Source organism: Cetorhinus maximus, chromosome 7, assembly GCF_964194155.1.
Source record: "Cetorhinus maximus chromosome 7, sCetMax3.hap1.1, whole genome shotgun sequence".
Taxonomy (NCBI): domain Eukaryota; kingdom Metazoa; phylum Chordata; class Chondrichthyes; order Lamniformes; family Cetorhinidae; genus Cetorhinus; species Cetorhinus maximus.
The window spans coordinates 22305104-22327966 of record NC_135885.1 but is presented as its reverse complement, the minus strand read 5'-3'; the positions used below and the strand labels follow the sequence as shown (position 1 = coordinate 22327966).

The following is a 22863-nucleotide window of genomic DNA, read 5'->3' as shown; positions in this document are numbered from 1 at the left end:
ACAGAGTTAATGTTTCGAGTCCGTATGACTCTTCTTCAATGTAGAGCTCTGAAGAAGGGTCATTCAACACCATTACTATTGATGATGGTACACACTGCTGCCGCTGTGTGCTGGTGGTTGATGGAGTGAATGTTTATGCTGATGACTGAGGTGCCGATCAGGTTGGCTGCTTTGTCCTAGATAGTGTCAAGTTTCCTGAATATTGCTGGAACTGTACTCAACTCCACTTTCCTGCCTTTTCCCCATAACCCTTGAATCCCTTACTGATTAAAAATCTGTCATATCAGCCTTGAATATACTTAATGATCCAACCTCTACAGCTCTCTGTGGTAAAGAACTCCACAGATTGACTGCTTTCTGAGAGAAGAAATTCCTCCTCATCTCTGTTTTAAATGGGCGCCCCTTTATTCTGAGATTATGCCCTTTGGTCCTAGACTCTCCCACAAGGGGAAACAACCTCTCAGCATCTACCATGTCAAACCCCCTAAGAATCTTATATGTTTCAATAGTCACCTCTGATTCTTCTAAACTCCAATGAGTACAGGCCCAACCTACTCGACCTCTCCTCGTAAGAAAATCCTTTCATACCCAGGATCAACCTAATGAACCTTCTTTGGACTACTTTCAATGGCAGTATATCTTTCCTTAGATAAGGGGACCAAAACTGTTCACAATATTCTAGGTGTGGTCTAACTAGTGCCTAGTATAGTTTTAGCAAACTCATTTTTATTCTCCATTTGCTCTATTTTTATACTTCAAATGCTAGGCCATTTATTGCCTATCCTTAACTGCCCTTGCAAAGGTGCTGGTGAGCCGTGTTCTTGAACCGCTGCAGACCATGTTGCGTAGGTACACTCACTGTGCTATTCGGAAGAGAGTTCCAGGATATTGACCCAGCAACAATGAAGGAGCAGTGATATAGTTCCAAGTCATGATGGTGTGTGGCTTGGATGGGAACTTGCAGGTGATGGTGTCCCCAAGCCCCTTGTCCTTCTAAGTGGTGGAGGTTGCGCGTTTGGGAAGTGCTGTCGAAGAAGCCTTGGTAATTTCCTGCAGTGCATCTTGTAGATGGTACACACTGCTGCCACTTTATGTCAGTGGTGGAGGGAGTGAATGTTGAAGTTGATGGATATGGTGCCAATCAAGTGGGCTGCTTTGTCCTGGATGGTGTCGAGCTGCTTGAGTGTTGCTGGAGCTGCACTCATCCAGGCCAGTGGAGAGTATTCCATTACTCTCCTGACTTATGCCTTGTAGCTGTTGGACAAGCTTTGGGGAGTTAGGAGGTGACTCTGCAGAATTCACACCCTCTAACCTGCTCTTGTAGCCACAGTAATTATATGGCTGGTCCATTTCAGTTTCTGGTCAATGGTAGCCTCCAGGATGTTGATAGTGGGGGATTTAAAGGTGGTTGCACAAGAGTAATCTGACAGGGGGAATCTCACTTCTTTCCTCAACCATTCCCTTTCATGTGCCTGATTTCATCTTGCCTTTGCAGTTGAGATCAAGACATTTTTGGATCCTAATAATCTAGTGGGCTGTGCCAATGCAACTCCTCGCCCAGCCCAATATTTAAGCATTAACATTTTTGCCTCTTAAATAGAAAGATGTTTCCATGGTAATCATAGAATCTTACAGAACAGAAGGAAGTTATTTGGCCCAGCATGTCTATGCAGCTCTTTGTTAGAGCTATTCAATGAATCCCAATCCCCTGCTTTTTCCCTATATCTCGGCCATTTTGTCCCTCAATTATCTACTCAATTCTCTTTTGAATGGTACCATTTAACTGCTTCCACCATCCTTTCAGGTAGATCACAATAGCTCACTGTGTAAAAACATGTTTCCTCATGTCATTTCTAGTTCTTTTGTCAATCACCTTAAATCTATGTCCTCTGGTTACTGACCCTGACGCCACTGGAAACCATTTCCCCCTATTTACACTATCAAAACCATTCATGATTATTTCTTCTTTCCTTCTAATTAAACAAAATCTAAGCTCTGTGCAGGAAAATTGCTTGAAAAGAACTCACAGGATAAACAAAGGGCGGAATTTTCCATGCCCGCTGCTGTAGGGCGTGTTTGGTGGCATGTGTGGCCAATATGGCGAGCAGGCCAAAAATCGGTTTCATAACATCGTGAAACCAGCTTGCAATCATCCACTCCGCCCGCCAATGGCGGGCCTCGTTTCCCGCCATCGGACATCAGGAACCTCACTGTAATACATCTGCATATCATTATAAGCCCATCCCACCGGAATCATCACCCTCACGCTGGATCATTTGGGCACTTTGGCGTGATCGCATGCCGACATGTTTCACAACTGTACACAAGCAACGTGCATCTGGTGAGCTGCACTTCGCTCGGGAGTTCGAGGTTTGTTTGTCGACCGTGCTTTGGGTAGCACTCGTGGTCATCAACACCAGGCTTCACAGATGGCAACACATCACTTTTAAGGGGGGCTCACTGGTAGGTCTCCACCTACCAGACCAGCCATAAAGTGGGGATGGCTTTTCAATGGCTGCAGGGCCAGGGCTGTACTGGGGAAGGAGGATATCCCAGGGTGTGTGTAGGAGTGCATGTTGATCTGTGCAACTGGCCTCAAAATGATGAAGGCTGAGAAGGCAGTCTCCAAAGGAGATGAGGCCAGATGGACATGTGAGGGTGTGTGTGTGAGACACGGAGTGGTGATGTCCCTTGAGCTGGCAGTGACTGAATGCCAGTAAATGTGTGATGGGCTTGAATGTGTGAGTTTGAAGTGATAAGATGGTTGCTTTACCCTGGCGGCATGGATGAGATCATTCATCCTCTATCTGCATTGGATGGCCAACCTCTTTTTTGCAACATTGGCATTGGCCTCCACTGCCACGACCTCCCAAGCTGGAATGGTGAGGCTGCTGGACCTCCTGCGGCCAAAGCAGGGGGTGGGGTGGTGGAAGACAACACTGTGGGCCTCCACGGCATCCAAAAGACAGTGCATGGAAACGTCATTGAATTGGGGGCTGCAGCCTTCTTGCCTTCTGTGCAGCTGTCCTGGGCTGGAAGCACTGAAAGACATGCGTGCAGCTGCAGTTTAAATATGGCACCCAGCATGAGGAAGCAGCAAGGTGACAGCGTGGTGGACAAATGAGAGCCTGCCCATCATCGAAATAGCGTGTTTCCCAGAATGCATGATTAATGAGGTGAGATTGGGATGATACGGAGTGAAAAGCTGCCATTGCGGCCAGCGAGTACAATGTTCTTGTTCCTGCCCACTACTGCACTTAGTGCAAATCTGGAATACCCAAGAATAGGAAAAGCTATATGTGCTCAGAAGAATACGCAGCAACCATGGAGAGAACAGACAGGTTGATATTTTGGATGTTGACCCTTCATCAGAACTGGAATAAATGGTACATGCTGCAGCCACATTACCCCTGTAGTGGAGGGAGTGGTGGATAGGGCGCCAATCAAGCAGGCCACTTTATTCTGGAATGTTTCAAGTTTCTAGAGTGTTGCTGGAGCTGCACCCATCCAGGCAAGTCACCCGTATGCACCAACAGTCTGATAGCATCTTCTACAAACAATTCACTAAATACCCCTGCCATGTCACAAAGGTAGACTTATGCTGCTGATCTATGTTGGAGTGATGAGAATATACACACTGTTCTTATGCAACTGGTAAATCAAATACTTGCAATTAACCAGCCAGACTTGGCCAGACAAGAGCTGACATTCAATTGAACATTATTTTAGCACATATGTTTAATAGCTAGGTGTAGCCAATTCTTTAACTCCTTTATTTTAACACACACTAACCAGTGTTTTAAAAATAGCAACCCTTAGAACTTCAACCCCTACTAAGAGTAAATTTCTGGTTGTTGAATATGTTGCATTTTTCTCCAGTTTTCTTTGAAACTTAGAGTTGTGATCCATACCTTGGCACAGTTCCATGGGCATTGGCTGCCCTTTGGTACATTGACCAAGCAGTCATTCTTCATATGTTGAGATCCGTTGTACTTTGCAAACCAGTGCCAGCAATAAATGATGGATTAATTTCTTAATTGTGTACAATTTGAAATGCCACAGCACTTAAACAAACCTCTGCATTGTTCAGGTTTGAAAAACAAATTATTCAGAAATTGAGGGACAACCATTTATCGAGAGGGCTGGTGGCAGTGGCGCCAAGTGTAGGGGTGGGGGTGGGGGGCAGGTTTGAAGGATAAATATCTTGCACTTGAGTGGTGAGGTCCTATGTGCCCAGTTATTGGTCCTCTGGTAGGTGGTATGGAGATGGTGAGGTAACGGGCAAGATCATGCAAGGCTGTGGGTTGTGCCTGAACAAAAGAAAGGATTTGAAATTACACAGTGAAATTCGTGACCTCAGGATGTCCCAAAGCACCAATAAAGTACTTTTGTAATGTAGGAAGCCCAGCAACCAATTTGCACACAGCAAGGTCTCAAGAACACCAATGTGATAATGACCAGACAATGACCTAGATTTTCAAGTTTTAATGACGGCAAAACTGCCAGCATTCACTGTCATTATAACTGTGAAACTGACAGCAACTTTTGGTACCCATACATGCATGTGGAAACATGAAAATCCAGGAATTGCTGTCAGTGATTCACTGCTCCTCCACAGGATGTACTATTGAAGCTGCCCCAGATGGAAATATTTTGAAATCATTTGAACTATGCACTTTTACACTACTGATCTGGCTGTAAAAGCCCTTGATAAAGTTGTGTCTTGTTGGATGAGGAGTAACTGGGTTTTTAACAGTTCACTAAATTCATAATTATTGCTGAACAATCTCTCTGGGCCCTGTTAAACTCATTTTATTGTGGAATGTCAAATTTCTCCATTATAATATACATTCCTTAAGTTTTTAATGTAATGAAAATTATATTTTTAAGTTAATTTAAGATATTTCAGCTTCTACCCGAATTCCATCTCCTAATCTTTAATTGGCATTCGATACAATTATTAAAAAGTGAAGGATAATCAGTGTTTTTCACTTCTGGTTTGCTGCCTATGGGAATTCCTACATGTTATTGGCTATTTAGCCTGGTTAATGACATCACTGTTGCTTTACGCCAGTGATCTCCGGCAGTTGGAACTAGAATCAAGTTGGTAAAGGGTAAATCCACACCACGGGGATGGTTAGTTCTTTGTGGGACACTCTCTTCAAGGTCAGCTGACCACAAAATCTGCACCAACCTATTTTTAGTGATGATGGTTGAGGGGCAAAACTTGGCCAGGTCACCAGGACTCCCTCCTGTGAGGGCAGATGGGCCCCTGTTTAACCTCTCATCCAAAAGAAGGCACCTTCAACAGTGCAGTCAGAGGTGTCAGCTGTGGCTCAGTTCATAGCACCCTCGCCTTTGAATCAGAGGGTCGTGGGTTCATGTCCCACTCCTGGAAACCAAGAACTGTGATTGTACTCGAAAGAGTTGCAATCTGTGACTGTTGATAACTCCAAAGAGTTTCAACAGTGCAGTCACCCACGGTTCTCAAGTCCCTAGAGTGGGATTGAACCCACAATCTCTTGAGTTTATTTTTCAACGCATGCACAGACTTCAATTTGCTTGGAAAGACGTTTGCGTCTGTTTCTGTTTTCTCTTCCACTTTAATAATTAGGGGAAAAATCCATTTTGATTATTCTGGTTAAAATACATAACGGATAATTCTGTGTGGCTGGTGATGGCAGAGAAAACGCTGATACATTCGAACACCAGAGTGCTAAATTGACATGTTCGAATTTATGTCAGCAGCTAAATACAAGCAGCAATCTTACACGCTGGTTCTATTGGGAACAGGCTTCAGGGTTGAGTGACAGCGCCCGGAGAGAAGCCTAGCACCGCAGCAGCGGTAGTTAAGGTAAACAGAGCAGAAGGCACACGGTCACTCGGCGATGACAACGCCTCAAAGCAACAACAGGGTAAGGGGAAGATTGCACTTTTATTTTTTTACTGCTAGACCCACTTGCACTTCCTTTTTTTCGTCAACAATGTAATTTAAAAAAAATATTTTTTTCTTTGTCTTGTCTCTTCTTCTATCGTTGGAATTTTATGAGAAGACGTGGATTGTTTGCTGATTTTAAGCCTAACCTAGCAACAAAGCGAAAACACCAGTTAGAATACTTGTACTGCACGCATTTTTTAACCTGAGGAATTCCAGATTATTGCGCTTTTATAATTTCCGCTGTATTAAATGCTTAATATGTTGGCTTCAGGGCTCCCTTGAGTTTGATGGTTGCTTTAATGGTCTGTGATTTGAGCAGGGTAATTTCCAGGAGGCCCCCATTCCCCTTGAAGTGGGAGGTTAAGTGATGCCTCTGCTGCACTTTGGTTGCACTGTGGACCAGCACTTTTGAAAATCTACCACCCCCACCACATAGAAGGACAAGGGCAGCAGATGCACGGAAACATCCCCACCTCAGGTTTGCCACCAAATCACATGCCATCAAGATGTGGATGTCCCACTCCGCCTTCACCCCTGGGTCAAAATCCTGGAACTCGCTTCCCACCAGCAGTGTGGGAGCGCCTTCACCACCAGGACTGTAGGTTCAAGAGGGGAGGGGCAACTTGGGACGGGCAATAAATTCTGACCATGTTTTCGATGCCCACACCCTGAGAATTAATTTTTAAAGAAGCCAGAGTCTATTTTTCAATCTTTTGTTAAAGGTTTCCTCCTGGGCCAGGGGAAAGGGAATGTTTTCAAGGAAAATTTGAAAACCCCTCTCCTCTGACCACAATAACCTCCAGTCCCCTCGGCCTCATTCTTTACATTAAGCTGAGGTCTGTTCCCCATGGACCCTGGTGGTGGCCTCCTGCCTGGTGAAATTCCATTCATAAAATTCCAGTCATACGGACTCGAAACATTAACTCTGCCTTCCTCTCCACAGATACTGTCAGACCTGCTGAGTTTTTCCAGCAATTTTTGTTTTTGGTGAAATTCCTTTTTTGCCAGTCAAGTTCCCTTGTCATTCCTGTCAGGTTTGGGTGAGAATTCATCCTGAAACATGGCTGTCAGGCTTGGGATTTAAATATTTTTTATTTGTTCACAAGTTGTGGGCTTTGTTGGCTAGCCACCATTTGTTGCCCATCCCTAATTGCCCTTGAGAAGGTGGTGGTGAGCTGTCATCTGGAACTGCTGCAGTTCGTCTGATGTAGGTACACCCACAGTGCTGTTAGGAAAGGAGTTCCGGGATTTTGACATGAAAGAATGGCGATATAGTTTCAAGTCAGGATGGTATGTGGCTTGTGGGGTGTCGGGGGGGCAGGGGGGTACTTGCAGGTGGTGGTGTTCCCATACACTTGCTGCTCTTGTCCTCTAGGTGGTAAAATGGCCTGGCTTCATACCGACCTGCCATGGTCTCTTCTCCTCCTACTGAGCTTTACACTCACCTGAGTTAAAATCAAAGCTTTAGTGTGGAATCTTAGATTTAATGATGCATAAAGGGTTAACAGACACTCACACAAATCTGACTAGCTGGCTACCTGGATATACTTGGAATATTTATATCTCCCGTAGGTGAAGATGTATTACTTTAGTTTAATAAGTATAACAGTATAACGCGTAGAGCCTGATATTTAAAAATATAAATTTGGTTAAGCTTCACTTTGGAATTAAACTGCAAATAATTTGCTTTGATTTGCTTACTATGATTACTGTACCATTACTGATTTTAATTGCAGTGTTGTGGGTCAGATACAAAATAAGCTGATTCATAACTCAGAAAGTTTCATTATTTGAATGGCCATTACAAGATACATTTATTCCTTCATTGGCATTCAGTCAAAATCGTGGATCTCCCTACTCAGCAGCTTGTGGGAGTACCTTCACCATATGGATTGCAGCGGTTCAAGCAGGCGACTCACCACCCTCTTAGAAAAAGCATCTAAGGGTGTGCTTGCCAGCAACACCCACATCAGGCGAATGAATAATCCAAAAAAATGATTGATTTGGGGTTGTATTTGATCCTGCACCTCAACTGCCACAACTATTAGCTGTAATTACTTCAGCCTTAAATTTGAGAAAAAGAAAACTAAGTAAAGGTTTTTGCAATCAATTTGTACATCTCTCCTGCAGTTTCTGCAAAAATGTTGATGAGTTTTACGAAGTGGAATTTGAGGAATTCACTGAACTAAGAAAATGTCCTAGTGCTCTGCAAAATCGTTGGCAATAGAGCACAGCATTTTAATCATGGCATCATATTTAGTTGCATAAAATGTACCACAAACTTCAAAAGGTTAGAATTTTTATGTAGTTGCCATGTTTATAAATCACTAATTGAAATATTTTCCATTGGCAGAAGTGATGTTTGATTTGGAACACAGAGAACAGCCAGCAGCGACTAATTTGCACAATTTTATTAAGTTCAAACACAAGTGATTGAAAGTGATGAAAGCCCATGAGAAGAATTCACCTTTTGCGCTTGATGTACAGACTCTCCTTTCTTCATCAAAATGGCTTCAGCTTCATGGGCTCAAGAGAAACCGGCTGGCCCTGGCTCAGATCTTGTCACAGATTGGGTTTAAACATAGAGAAGGTAACATTTATTGAATTGTTTATAGAATGGCACTAGCACATTTTTGTGCAGCAAATACTCCTCTGTCATGTCATTAAAGAATGAAGTGCATAGATGGTTGCAACCACTGAATGAAGTTGTTGATATGTGGAATTGGCTTATAGCATGATGTCTGCTTGAAAAATATTCCTAACTCTTTTGACTGTACTGATTATATTTCCTACTTAGAATTAAAGAAAATAGAGTACTGAGGCTGGGGAGGGTAAGTATTAGGCATATAGCTTGCTGGGGGACCAGTATTTGGGACATAATGCAGTTCTTTTGGGCTTCCACCGCGTTTAACTTCAGCCCAAAATTCCACAGGGGAAGGTGGGAAAGAAGGTAAGTCTTCTGCACACTATTCCCTCCCTGACATCAAGGGCATTTGACTAGAGGAGTTCTCTGGGTATCCCATTAGTTCTTCCCAATATGCTCTTGTACGAGCTGCAAGTTTAACAGAAATATAAAGAAAAAGTGCTGGAAAAGCTCAGCAGGTCTGGCAGCATCTGCAGATAGAGAAACAGAGTTATTATTTCAAGTCCCATATGACTCTTCTTCGGAACAGAATACCCTACTCCCTTCTGGAGTCCGTCTGCTGGCAAAATGTGCTCATCGTGGCATCATTATAACAAATATCCTCATCTGCCAAAAGGGCAAGTACAAAATCACAGGTAGGCATCCTAGGTCAAAGTACTGGCACCTCCTGGATTATGTCATTGTTCAGGTCAAAGAACTAAGTGATGTCTGTATCACTCGATCCATGCGAGGGGCTGATGCCTGCTGGACAGATCATCGACTTGTTCAATCGGTGATGAACATCCGCCCCAGCACCAAGATATCGCAAGCCCCAAAAGTCCATGAGGAAGAAGATCAATGCCTCAGCCTTAAAGCAGCCCGGTTGAAGGGAGGAATTACAAGTGCAGCTTGAAACCAATCTGGAAAATCTTCACACAACCAACTCAGCCCCAGAACAGGGGATCAAATAAAGTCAGCTGTACTAGACTTCTCTACCCAGATCATTGGGTTCGAGCATTGTCATCAACAGGGCTGGTTTGATGAAAATGATGCTCAAATATGTCACCTTTTAGACCAAAAACAAGCAGCCTTCATTTCCTGGCAGAACAACCCGAGGTCACAAGTCAAGGAGGCAGCATTCCAATAGTTCAAAGCTGGCCCAATGACAAATCTGGAAGATAAAGGACATGTGGTGTGAAGAGAGAGCCTCAAGAGATCAAACAATACGCTGACCATGATGACATGCAAAACTATTTTGAAGCCAGCAGGGCCATCTATAGCGCGAGATCAAATGGACAAAATCTCCTTCACTCACAGGATGGTGTCTGTCTTCTCAAGGATGTGACAATGACATCTGTCAGTGCTGGAAAGAGTATTTTTCAACAACTCCTCAACCGTGAATCCACAGTGGCAGCTGATACTCTCCAGGCTATTTCCCAGTAAGCCTGTGGTAGAATCCATGGGTGAACCGTCACCGATGGGAGAGCTGCAACAAGCAAAAAAATGGATGAAAAACAACAAAGCCTGAGCCCTGGATGGTATTCCAGCTGAAGAGCACAAAGTTGGTGGGCGTGTGCTCACATCGAGACTCCATGCACTCATTCTACAGATTTGGATGGTAAGAGAACTGCCCCCCCACCACTGATTTTAGAAATGTGATGATTGCAACTACCTTCAAGAAGGGAAATAACTCATGCTGTGGAAACTATCAAGGTATTCCATAGCAGGGAAAATCCTAACGTGCATTCTCCTGAATCGCCTACTTCACGTGGCTGAGGAAATCCTCCCAGGATCACAATATGGCTTTAGATCTGCCAGAGGAACCTCTGACATGGTCTTTTTTTGAGATCTACACCAGGAACTCTTCATTGCATTCATCAACCTGACTAAAGCATTTGAATCAGTAAATTGCGAGGCTCCGTGGGTTAATTTATTCGTTCATGCGATGTGGGCATTGCTGGCCGGGCCAGCATTAATTGCCCATCCCTAATTGCCCTTGAGAAGGTGGTGGTGAGCTGCCTCTTTAACCGCTGCAGCGCATGTGGTGTAAGTACACCCACAGAGCTGTTAGAAAGGGGGTTCAAGGATTTTGACCCAGTGACAGTGAAGGAACGGTGATATATTTCCAAGTCAGGATGGTGTGTGGCTTGATGGGGAACTTGCAGGTGGTGGTGTTCCCATACATCTGCTGCCCTTGTCCTTTTAAGTGGTGGAGGTTGTGGGCTTGGAAAGTGCTGTCGAAAGAGTCTTGGTGAGTTGCTGCAGTGCATCTTATAGATGGTACACATTGCTGCCACTGTACGTTGGTGGTGGAGGGAGTGAATGTTGGAGGTAGTGGATAGGGTGCCAATCAAGTGGGCTGTTTTGTCTTGGATGATGTCAAGCTTCTTGAATGTTGTTGGAGCTGCACTCATCCAGGCAAGTGGAGTGTATTCCATCACGTCCCTCACTTGTGCCTTGTAGATGGTGGACAGGCTTTGAGGAGTCAGGTGGTGAGTACCTCTCTGCCTCTGACCTGCTCTTGTAGCCACAGTATTTATATGGCTAGTCCCGTTCAATTTCTGGTCAATAGTAATCCAAAGATTTGGACATCCAAGAAACTTTATCACAATCTTGCAACTGTTTTATGATATTATGTTGGCAACTGTCTTGAGAGGAAGATCTGAAACAGATGCCTTTAAGAACTGGATTGGAGTCAAGCAAGGCTGTGTGATAGCCCCCCTATTTACAATCTACCTGACAGTGGCTATTCTCGTCATCAAAGACCAATTGCCCTCTGGCGTCAGCATTCAATACTGTCTAGGTGGAAAATCCTTTAATCATTGTCACATCCATGTCTAAACTAAACTGGCCACCATAAATATACATGACCTGCATTTCGCGGATGACTGCAGTGTCATTGCCCACTCTGCACCCAGATTTGCATGCCACTCCTGATCTCTTCAATTCTGCATACAAGAAACTCGGCCATTCCTTGAATGTTGCCAAAACAAAACTCATATCAACCCACACCTGGTCAGCCAAATATTCCACCTCCCATATATGCTGAAGGAGAGACTCTGGAATATGTTGTACACTTTTCATGGTAGCCACCTCTCTCAAAAGGCCATCCTTGATGAGGAGATCTAACACTGGATCAGCTGCACCAGCTCAACCTCCTACCAACTACACAGTGAGTGTTTGCTAACAAAGATCTCCGCAAGTCACCAAAAGCCCTAATGTACAGAGCAGTTGTAGTCACCACGCTTCTGTACTGCAGTGAGACCGGGACTGTGTATCAGCGACACATAAGAGCGCTAGAGAAATTCCATCAGCAATGCCTCTGCCGTATCCTCTGGATTCAATGGAAGGACTGAAGAACAAACGCTAGTCTCCTTCTTGGAGGCAGCTCCACAAGCATTCAGGCAAAACTCCTGCAATATCAACTATGAGGGATTGGATACTGTCCAGATGGCCTAAAACTGTCTTCCCCACCCAGTCCTGTTTTCTCAACTCTCAAATGGCCAACGTTCCAGAGGAGAGCAAAGAAGACCCTTCAAAGACACTCTGAAGCTCTCCTTGAAGCACAACAGCATTGATACAAATGACTGAGAGGAGCTTGCTACCAATAGTTCTGAATGACAATAACTTGTCCATCAAATTACATTATACTTTGAGTCACAATGTTTTAATGAGGCTGAGTGGTGGCAGAGAAGGAAAGAAACGTGCCCAAAGATCTGCAGGTCAGTCACATGAAAACCTATGGCAGAAACTCGTGATCCTGAGAAGATGTCATCCTTGAATTGGGGAACTGCTGCTTACTCCTCCATAGGGTGCACTCTGGCATTCTTTGTAGCTGCAATCAACACAGAATCAGTGAATTGACGTAAGCTTCAAGTTGTTTGCATCATTCTCGCTGTAAAAGCCATTGAAAATGTTATGCCTTTTTCAATGATGTGTAACTGAATGCTTAGTAGCATGCCAAGTCATAATTAGTGACCTTTTTGATCCTGAAAAGCTAATTATATAAGCATGGAAGCTCATTCCCTCCGAAGACCATTTAAAAATTCCATGATTTTTAAAGTAAGAATTATTTTTAAAAGTTTGATATCTCAGCTGTTTTCCTAAGCCCGTGTGTCAGTCCCAATCTTTATCTTGCTTTCTGTATAATGGTTAAGATGTGAATTGTAACCTGTGCGTTTTACTTCTTGCTTGGCTATCTGTGAGTATTCTACAATCTGATTAGCTGATCAGCCTGCTTGATGACTTCCACTGTTGCGGAATGCCACACATCTCCCTATAGATAGTGTCAAAGTCACATTGGAATAGAGGAAATTGAGGCTCTTTGTGGGTAGTTTTTACCACGATGAGCGCTGTCAATTCACCGCTGACTGCAACGTCCAGGCCAATATTGTCATAACATTAGCACACTCTATACTAATGGATTGGTACTGAATGACCAAACAAATAGACATATTGAAAAAAGACTCCAAAAAGGCAAAGAGAACCCAATTTAGGTGAAGCAGTTGGACAGGAAAATTATTTCTATGTATGAGCCCATGCTGTACTTCAGTTTTAACTTATTTCATTTATGAGCTATCTGACCTTGGAGAAATAAATATCATATCCTATTGTCCCATGGTGTATCTTTTATTTAAAAATCATTGCGCATGCTTCATAAAAATGAACAATGATTGCTTTAAAATATGACTTAGTGTTATGAATAAGAGTGTTCAGTCAATGTGGTAACTTTGAAATGTCTTAGTTTTGTTTTGTTTTGACAAAATGTGGTTATGCATCAACAAAAGATTACCGCGTCACTCTGAAAGTTCCACCTTGGAATTTACTGCGCTTTTATGGAGCTCCATTGATCCTTTGGTCTGGCAAGAGCTCAGATGATTTTCTGTGTCTGAAATTTATTTCTACACAGGGGAAGCTATGTTGTCCATTTTAGAAATATTTCAAACAGACGCACAAAGTGATTTTATCTTGTTAATCACATTTATTTTGTCTTACAGAATTTGACTGTCGCCTGCGGAAGCCTGTGTCGTCATGTTACGGTGAGGGCTTGTTTCATCAATACATGAGAAAGGATGGAAGGATTTACAATGTAAGTATGTGAATAACTGAATCAAAATGCAGGAAGATGAGCAATTTTTACGTGTAAATCCCTGTTTTTACTTTTCTCCTTTATGTCCTTATACCAGTATCTGTCATAAATAAAAGCCAAGTACCAGCTATACTCAGCAGCTCAGGTAGCATCTGTGGAGGGAGAAACGGAGCTAATGTCTCAGGTCAAACTGGAAGAAGTTGGCGGTGTAACAGCTTTTAAGGCAAACGGAAATCAGGGAGGGGTGTTCTCTTATGTCTCAAGTTCTTTTGGCACTGTCAGAGGCCATTCACCTGACACTTTAATCCGAGGCTGAATTCTACCAGCAGTCTAGGGGTGAGCGGGGAGCCATAGAATGGTGAGGGGGAGGTGGGGGAGGGAGGGGGTGGTAGCAGGATAGTGTGCAGGTCATGTTCCCACCACCATACCATCTTGCCAGCTACAGGGATGGTGGCGGGTGAACCACCTGCCCAGAGGCCAATTTAATCACTGAAGTGGCCAATAAAAGGCCACCATCTCTGGCATTTTACTCTTGGCCACATGGGGAAACTTCCAGGCAAACTCAGGCAGTCTCCTAGCGGACTCAGGACGGGAGATGCTCTGTGGCCTATGGAGGGGCCCCCTGGCAACAATGGCCACCCTGTTGCAATGGCCCATCTACCCTCATCAAGTCTGCTCTCCCCTCCTCACCCCTCACTCTTCTCTGGGGCCTGTCTGAGTGGCCCCAGCACCCCCAGAGCTCACTTATCTGGTTGGGAGCACGTCATCCTTCCATGAAGTTCTCTTCTTTGAGTTACGGCTCCAGCAATGGCCACTGCTTCTGGTGGCACCGCTGAGACTGCTGAGCTGCTGACCCTCTGATTGGTCTGCAGCTCCTGGGTGGGGGGCAGGAGGAAAGGGGCGGCCATCCTGAGTAGGGATGGCTGTCCTGATGGCAACCAATTAGTTGGCTGCTGCCCATAAAATGCGACCCCTAGCCCCAGAGATCACCGAAGCGGAGTTGCCCCCACAACCCCTCCCCCTACCCTTCCCCAGCTTTCGGGCTTGTCTTTGGGACCCCTGCCATGACACTGAATTTCTGGCCTCTGATTTTCTCTATCTACAGATGCTGCCGGACTGCTGAGTATTTCCAGCATTTTCTGTTTCAATTCCAGATCTCCGGCATCTACTCTATTTTGCTTCTGTACTATTACTTATCCTGCTGCAACTGAAGGACAGGGCACTCCTCACAGCTCCCAGAAATGGTTTTTCCTTCCTGTCTGACGTGGTTGTAGTTGAGCTGAAATAGCTTTGCTTTCTCTTCCAAGTTGGGAAGATTCATTCCATCTGGCTCTCTTTTGGTGCTTTTGCCAAAATGCAGCTTGAAAGGTCTAAGCTTGTGCAGAGAGCCTGGCCTGTGGCACAAATTGAACGGGAGTGCAAAATCTGGCCGGAAGCAGTTTGTTCTGAAAAAGAATGTTGTGCTGGTGGCAGAAGAGTGGACCAGTGGCATAGTGGAGGCCTGGAAAATATACCTCCCCTTCTGATGTGGAAGATTTGAATGTCCTGCTGCAGGAGGTGCACCGAAGGAGAGTGGAACCGTTTGGCATTTAGGTGCCAGCTGAAATGATAGAGGCTATTGGTCAAATCAATGCAGTCACCCAGTTCCTTGTACCTGGTTGAACATGATATCAGGAGTAAGGTGAAGATGAAAGTGACACTATCTTTTGCACTTATTTTTTTGTGGGGTCCACCAGTCATGGTACAGATTTGAGTTGGAAACTGCTGCTTTCTCTGGGACGCACCATTTGGAACATTGTGCAAAACCACTGTCCTTATACAGATACTCTTTGGTCATACCAAAACTGCACGGCATGCTCCTCTTAACAATGGATCGACAGCTGCAAAACATCAAACAATTGCCGGGGTCTTCAGGCTGAGGTGCTTCTTTATTCTGAAGGGTTTTGCAGTGGGTTCAGCAACCATGCGTACAGAGAATGGTTGTGTTTCCCTAAAAGCAGCCCACCTGTATTCTTATTTTCATAATGTGAGCAGCATGGAATGCTACACAAAGGAGACAAATGGCTGGTTCTTGGATAATGACCACCATTGCACGCAATAATGTTTCTATGGCCAGATACCACCTGAACAATAATTCAGTGCAAATCCATCCTGTTCACGAAGGCCATGTTGATACAAGGAGCCGAGATGTCTGGATAGATACCATTTGCAATGGTTTGCTGTGGAGGGGACACTGTCACACAATTGTAAGTGACAATTTTCCCTTGTATTCAGAGTTGTGACTTGCAACTCTTCTCTAAAGCATAGGTGATGGAGCTGGCCCAATGTGGGAAACAGATGTGACCTTTTCTCTTGGAGCCTGAGAATTGTGCAGCTAGGATCTGCTTAGGCTTATACCTTGGCATGTTTTTTGGAGCTTTTCCTATTGGGATTAAGTATGAAAATAAGCATTCCTACCTTTTTAAATTGCCCCATCATTCCCATCTGTCAAAGTGTTGCTGTTTTTTGGCTGATGCTGCAGCACATCTTTCATTAAATCGGGGCTGTGAACCAAAGCTAATATTTAGCTGCTTGGATAGAATATGATATTATATGACTATAAATTGGATTGTTGCATACTCATTGCAGTTTTGGACTTTTATCCTTGACAGAAATGTAAAAGAGTTATTTTCTCTTTCTTCTTCCCATCTTCTCCAAAAAAGCCCTATAAACCTTTCTGAAGTGAATTTGTACCATCTTTCAGTGTGAGTGATTAAATTGAAGTTATGAAGTAAGTACTGAAAGTGTCAAAGCTAGAGCTGGATATAAACTGGATCACTAGTGCTTATACTCATACAGTGCTATACCCATACAAGCAATATCAATTACAGCTTTGTGCAAGACTATTTCAAACTTAATTTAAACAGTCGTACACTTCACCGGTAGCATTTCACCAGTTTGGCGTAAATATTTGTTGAGGAGCCAAAATGGCTTAACTTCAAATATTCCTAGATACATTGACAAATATCGCCATGTGTTTGCCTTCCCCTTTGCAGCTAACAGCCAGTAAAGAGCAGCTTCAGCAGTTTGCTGTTGCTCTGACAAGGGCAATCCGATTCTTCCAACGCCGGTTGGAGTGGCTGACAAGTGGGAGCAGGCAGCTCTTTGGTGTAATACAGGAACGTTGCATCGTCATCGTCCTAGACTTTGCCTCTGTGTCTCAGAGTCTGTTTCACATTTCTCTTGAAGCTCTCTGCATGGTTCTCCGGGAGCAAGTGGCACTGATCGAGAAAGTTAATCTTATCAGGTGAGGAAAATGTCATTTAATTAACCCAATTTTTTTTTGGAGATTCTGCGTCGATGACCTTTTTCCGTGCTTTATGATTGGCTACAGATTTTGCAACGACACGAGCGACACGCAATGTCCTTGAACCTTATAATAGCGCGCACAAGGTGTTTCCTCAAAAAAGGGGGTTGTAATTCCTCATTAGGAAAACATTATCATTGAAAGTAGAATTGGATTCTGCCCAATTTAACTGTCACTACATCAGATTTTACGTATTATAAAACAATTGGCAAACTAAGTAAATCACTGATTAGGTGTCAGCTGGAATGTTGGGCGGAATTTTATTTACCGAGGATGGGGGATGGGCTTGGGCATGTGTGGGGGGCAGGGATGTCAAAGCAATGAAAAATGGCAGTGCGTGGTGAACATGTTCCTGCTCTTTTTTGCATTTAACAGGGGTGCATTCAGAAACTAAACAGGAAACCCCTTTGAATGTGTAAGGTGAGATATTTAAGGATGTTAAATTGTAATTAACTGACAACTTAACCTTTTATTCTGGCTTAAACAGCTAGTGCATGGATTTTCCAAGCTGTGTGGCAGGGTGCACAGGTTGAGAGCAGAACAGCAAGTTATTGATCGATGAGACTGACATGCTAGAAAGCAATTACTTAGAGAAACAGAAGAGCTGCAGCCTATAGGAAAGGCTTGTACTCTCAGCACTTGCCTTGAGAGCATGATGCCCCTGCTTCACAAGACAGGAACAACTTTTCAGAAATCCTTTGACTTACATTGGGGACCTTACCTTGGCTAAGCTGACCTGCTGTCAGTCTTTGCTGCAGAATGAGAGCAGCCTAAGTGCCATTACCGTATGGCAACCTCGGAAGAGGAACTGGGGCACCAGCAACACCAATGCCAACATCAGCAGCAGGAGCAGGAGCAGCAACAACAGCCTTACCTCTCCATAGCCACATGCCACTCCACAGGACAGAGGGGAAGATTCGAACAGCAGCTCAAAGGAGGCAGCACCCTCCTCCAAACAGGGCCTACCGGCAAAGGATTAGCTTCTTTGACGTGACTGAGCAACGGTGTCTCTGGAGACTCTTGTGGTAGCCTGTGCTGATATCTGTAGCCTTTTGGAACAAGACCGCCTTCCAAGAGGGCCTAGTGGACACGTGCTGCCGGTGGCCGTCAAGGTCACCAGAGCCATGACTTTTTCCACCCGAGTCTCCTTTTGGCCATCAGCTGGGGACATCTGCAGGTTCTCACAATCTGCGAGCTGACAAGTCCATCTCCCATTGTTTGCCAAGGCTGCCCAATGTGTGCACTTTGACACTGATGAGGCCAGTCAGATATACAGAGCCCTCGCCTTTGCTGTAGTGGTTGGGTTTCCATAGATTCAGGAGATCGTCAATAGCAAGCCTGTGGCAATCGAGGCGCCATTAGATCGTTGTGCGGTGTTCATCACCCGGGAAGGGATTCCACTCCTTCTATGTGCAGATTGTCTGTGACCACTGTAAGTTTATCATGCACTTGTGTACACGATTTCCTGGAAACTGCCATGGTTCCTATATCCTGTGCCAGTCAAGTCAATCCCAGGTGTTTGCACCTCCAAACAAGTTGAGCAGGTGGCTCCTTGGAGACAAGAGCTACCCTCAGAGGACCTGGCTGTTGACAAATGTTAGGCTCCCTGCCAGTGATGCTGAGGAGAGGTACAATAGGAGCCACATCACCACAATGGCATTTATTGAGAAAGCTATTGGCTTTCTGAAAATGAGATTCAGATGCTTCAACAGATCTGAGGATGCCCTTCAGTATGTCTTGGCAAGGGTCTCCAGAAAGGTGGTGTTCTGCTGTTCCTTGCGTAACATGAGGCTTCAGGAGGAGGAAGCTGCAGACCACTCGTCATCTTTCGAGGAGGAGGAGGAGGAGGAAGAGAAGCTGGAGGAAGAGGAGAATAATGTGGCCAAAGCAACTGTAGCCGCATGCCTGGCAGCCTCACAAAAGCATTGTACAGATAAGCAACGAGCCTAAAGATATATGGCAATGTAACCCTGAATGCTCTTGGTTTCCACTATTCCCAGCACAAAGCATTCCCACAATCATAAGTTGCTCTACCACAACCAGGCAGTCTGCACAGCCTCCACTCTGGGTATGTCATTCTGATGCCCATTAAGGAATTTGAATGCTGCAATGAAAGGGGTGAAACATATCCCCCTGTGCAATTAAGAAGTCTTCCTCTTCCACTTCCTATTATTGCTACGTGGTACTACCCCTGTGACTTCAACAGAGCAAGAGGCAGGCTGCTCATTCTCCTGCTCTGATAAATGAGGTGCCCGTGGCGGATGTCCTCTGGATTATGGAGCCCCACCAAAGACTATCCCACCTGCATCTGTGCAAGGTCACACTTAGTTGTGTGGGCAGGAGGCAACATGTGGGCCTCTGACTGAACAGATAGGGGGGGTGGGGTGGGAGGCAAGGGATGGGAAGTGGGAAGACTACTAATTGCCATAACCCCATTTGTCCATTTTCTCTTTCATGACCTATCTGCACTGCCCTGCTGGAGACCACTTTAAGACCATAAGACCATAAGACATAGGAGCAGAAATTAGGCCATTCGGCCCATCGAGTCTGCTCCGCCATTCAATCATGGCTGATAAGTTTCTCAACCCCATTCTCCCGCCTTCTCCCCGTAACCTTTGATCCCCTTACCAATCAAGAACCTATCTATCTCGGTCTTAAATACACTCAATGACCTGGCCTCCACAGCCTTCTATGGCAATGAATTCCATAGATTCACCACTCTCTGGCTAAAGAAGTTTCTCCTTATCTCTGTTCTAAAAGATCTTCCCTTTACTCTGAGGCTGTGCCCTCGGGTCCTAGTCTCTCCTACTAATGGAAACATCTTCCCCACGTCCACTCTATCCAGGCCTTTCAGTATTCTGTAAGTTTCAATCAGATCCCCCCTCATCCTTCTAAACTCCATCAAGTATAGACCCAGAGTCCTCAAACGTTCCTCATATGTTACTGCAGGTGATGCTTTTGTTTGAACCTCTGTAAGCCTGCTGCCAATGTATGCAAGCCATTAGGGTGGACCATCATGCGCTCGGTGGCTTGTCATGTCTGGTTCTCCATGGGGCTGGCCACGCTCTTTCAGTGAAGGTGGTCATCAGAGCAAATGCCTGAGACATCATGGCACTCATGGACTCTTCCATTTTCTGTGCATGGGTGCGCACCACCTCTAGAAATTCTGACAGACGTCCACACATTTCACATTGCTTCTCCACAAGTTCCCCTCTTGCAGGTGACCCCCAAGACTCAGAATCTGTGTCCAGTTGAGCTGAGTTTGAAGTGTCCTGCACCCTCCAATGGAGATTCTCCACTGCTGTCCCTGTCTCCTGCACCTGCTCACGTGTGATGTGTTCCTCACCATGTGCCACACTATCGATCAGTGGTGCTGGGCCCACCGTGGTGTGTGTATCTGTGCTGGTGAAGGATGCACAGGAGTCAAGAGAGAGTGCATCCTGAAAGGTACTGATCCTCCTCCAAGGACTCCTTGAACTCCTCCCTCATCTCCTCTGTCAGGGTCCATGATACATGAGTTAATGTAATTTAATGTTTTGTAGATGTCAATTCAACCTGAGTGACAGGTGTCTCATGGCAGTGCTTCTTCTTATGCAGTCACCAGCTCTCTGGGTCACCTTCATGTCTGTCCATCACCAATGGCCAGTACGATTGCCATCCTGCCAATCGCAAGTGGCCACCTCCAGATCCCTGCCTCCCTCTGGAGTTGTGGCCTCTTTTCTCCTGGAAGAGAGAAGGCAGAGAGTTAGGAGCATGAGGAGTTAATTGATTGCTGAGGATAAAGGGTGAACACTTGAGGAGGGTGATTGTGAGGAATGTTTGTGAGGGGGCAAAAGATAGAGGTGAGTGTGAGTGATGTCTGTTGAGATGAAGATTTGAGGAGGAGACTGGAGAGAAATGTATTGCTTGACAGCAATGTGAGCCGGTCAGAGGATTGCTGTGCAGAGAGATGAGTGATGGCTGCCAGCTGAGAGTTGTATGACACTAACATTGTTGGATCTCCTGGGGTCATTAAACCTTCTTAGCACTGGATCCAGGTCCTGGACACCACACATCTGTTGCTCACTGCCTCAGCAACTTTCAGCCATGCCTGCTTGTTGAGGTTTGTTGGCTCTTCCTCCCATCCTCAGGGGCCTCAGGCCTCCCATGTTTTGCCTTCATTTTGAACCAATTTCCTGCTCTCCACTTGTATCTTGAATGCTTCACTCAGTGCAACCGCTGGGAGCCCTTGATGAGAAGGAGTGTCATCCTCCCTAGGCATGTCATCCTGCCCACCCTCCCTAGCTGGTCAGAGAAACTAGAGGGGGGGTGATAATGCCATGGCTTCGTGAAAGAGCCTCGGCAAAAACTGCTTATTAATTTAACCTGTTTCTGACCTGGAAACAATCCCATCATTTTGACAAGGACTAAGTTGATAATATCCTGAATGGCCTCCTTTTGGAGGACTAGAATACAAGGGGTTACAACTATTAAAAGCCCTAGTTAGACCGCACTTGGAACACTATGTTCAGTTCTGGGCACCATGCCTTAGGAAGAATGTATTGGCCTTGGAAGGCATGCAGCATGGTTTCAGCAGAATGATTTCCGAACTTCAAGGATTAAATTATGGGGAGGGATTACACAAACTAGGATAATTCCCCTGGAATGTGGGAGGTTAAAGGCTAAATTGGTCAAAGTTCTCAAGATATTAAGGGAATATTAAGGAAAAAAGAAACTATTTTCACTGGCTGGGGGCATAGTCTAAAAATTAGAATCAAGCTTCAGGGTTTAAAGTAGGAAACACTGCTACATACAAAGATGGTAGAAGTTTGGACCTCTCCTCTGCAAAAGGCATTTTATTGCCAGATCAATTGTTTCTCATCTGAGATTGGTGGATTTTTGTTAAGCAGAGGCATTCAGGGATGTAGGGTACGGGTGGGATTTGGATCATATATCAGCTGTGATCTCCATGATGACCTTTGACCTGGGAGCAGTACAGTGAAGAAAATTTGTAATTTCTCTGAAAGGTCTGTAATTGCTTTTAGGAATGTTTGAAAAGAACTTTTAAGAGTTTGCATCCAGTGTAAAGGGGTCAATTGAAATTTTCTCGGATAAGGAAAAGAACTGGCCCATGTGATCTGGCAACACTTGACTGGAAGTAGTACCAACAGGAAGGAAGTTAAGGTACGGATGTTGTGTGGCCAGACACAAAGGAAAGCTGCAGAGGCAGAAAGAGGAACATACCGAATTCCTGTGAGGAAAAGAAGCAAATCAGTCTCAGGAAGACGTTAGTTTTTCAGTTTGGCAGAAAAGGAGCCAGGAGCTCTTGGAAGCAATGTGTGAGCTAAAAATGGACAAACACCTGCAGAGCTGTGCGAATAGCTTGGAGATACTAAAGAGCTGAATGTTTTCCCAGAAGTGACCAGTCTGTGAACCAGAGGCATTACTGGTTTGTTGGTTGAAAAGGAACTCCAGAAAGCTACAAAATCAGAACTGTTGAGTCTCAAGGAAGAAGAGGCTCATAGCAGTGAACCTTGTTGATGATAATTACGCCTGTGAAACCTAGAGATGAAAGTTGTTGTTGGAGACTGCTGACCTACCTGCATGAATAAAGAATGGCTATTGTGGAACTGTATAGCAACATAATATCACATATGCTGAAGGTGAAAGGTTGTAGTTGTGTAAGACGTATCTTTGTTGTGTTGACTTTTTAAAGCGAAGTTACATCTTGTATTTGAAGTATCATTTGCCTGTTAATTCATGCTTAATTTGTGTTGGTTCCAAGTCATATTAAAGTAAAAGCTACAAATAGTGGAATCTTGTTGGTAATTTCTTCATTTGGGAGTCATTCAGTACATTTGGTCATTTTGATTCATGATGCCCCCCAT

At 44.7% G+C, this 22863-nt stretch overlaps 1 protein-coding gene across 1 annotated transcript in view; it reads left to right on the top strand.

Annotated features, from left to right (window-relative positions):
• Positions 1–5621: 5621 nt before the first annotated feature.
• The window catches only part of LOC144683101 (von Willebrand factor A domain-containing protein 3B-like), a 216376-nt gene continuing 199134 nt past the window's right edge, over positions 5622–22863 (top strand). The window contains exons 1-4 of the mRNA XM_078546118.1: positions 5622–5915; positions 8292–8528; positions 13559–13650; positions 16686–16936. Of these exons, the coding sequence (XP_078402244.1) occupies positions 8381–8528; positions 13559–13650; positions 16686–16936 (491 nt within the window). The 5' untranslated portion in view covers positions 5622–5915; positions 8292–8380. The remainder of the gene's footprint in view (positions 5916–8291; positions 8529–13558; positions 13651–16685; positions 16937–22863) is intronic.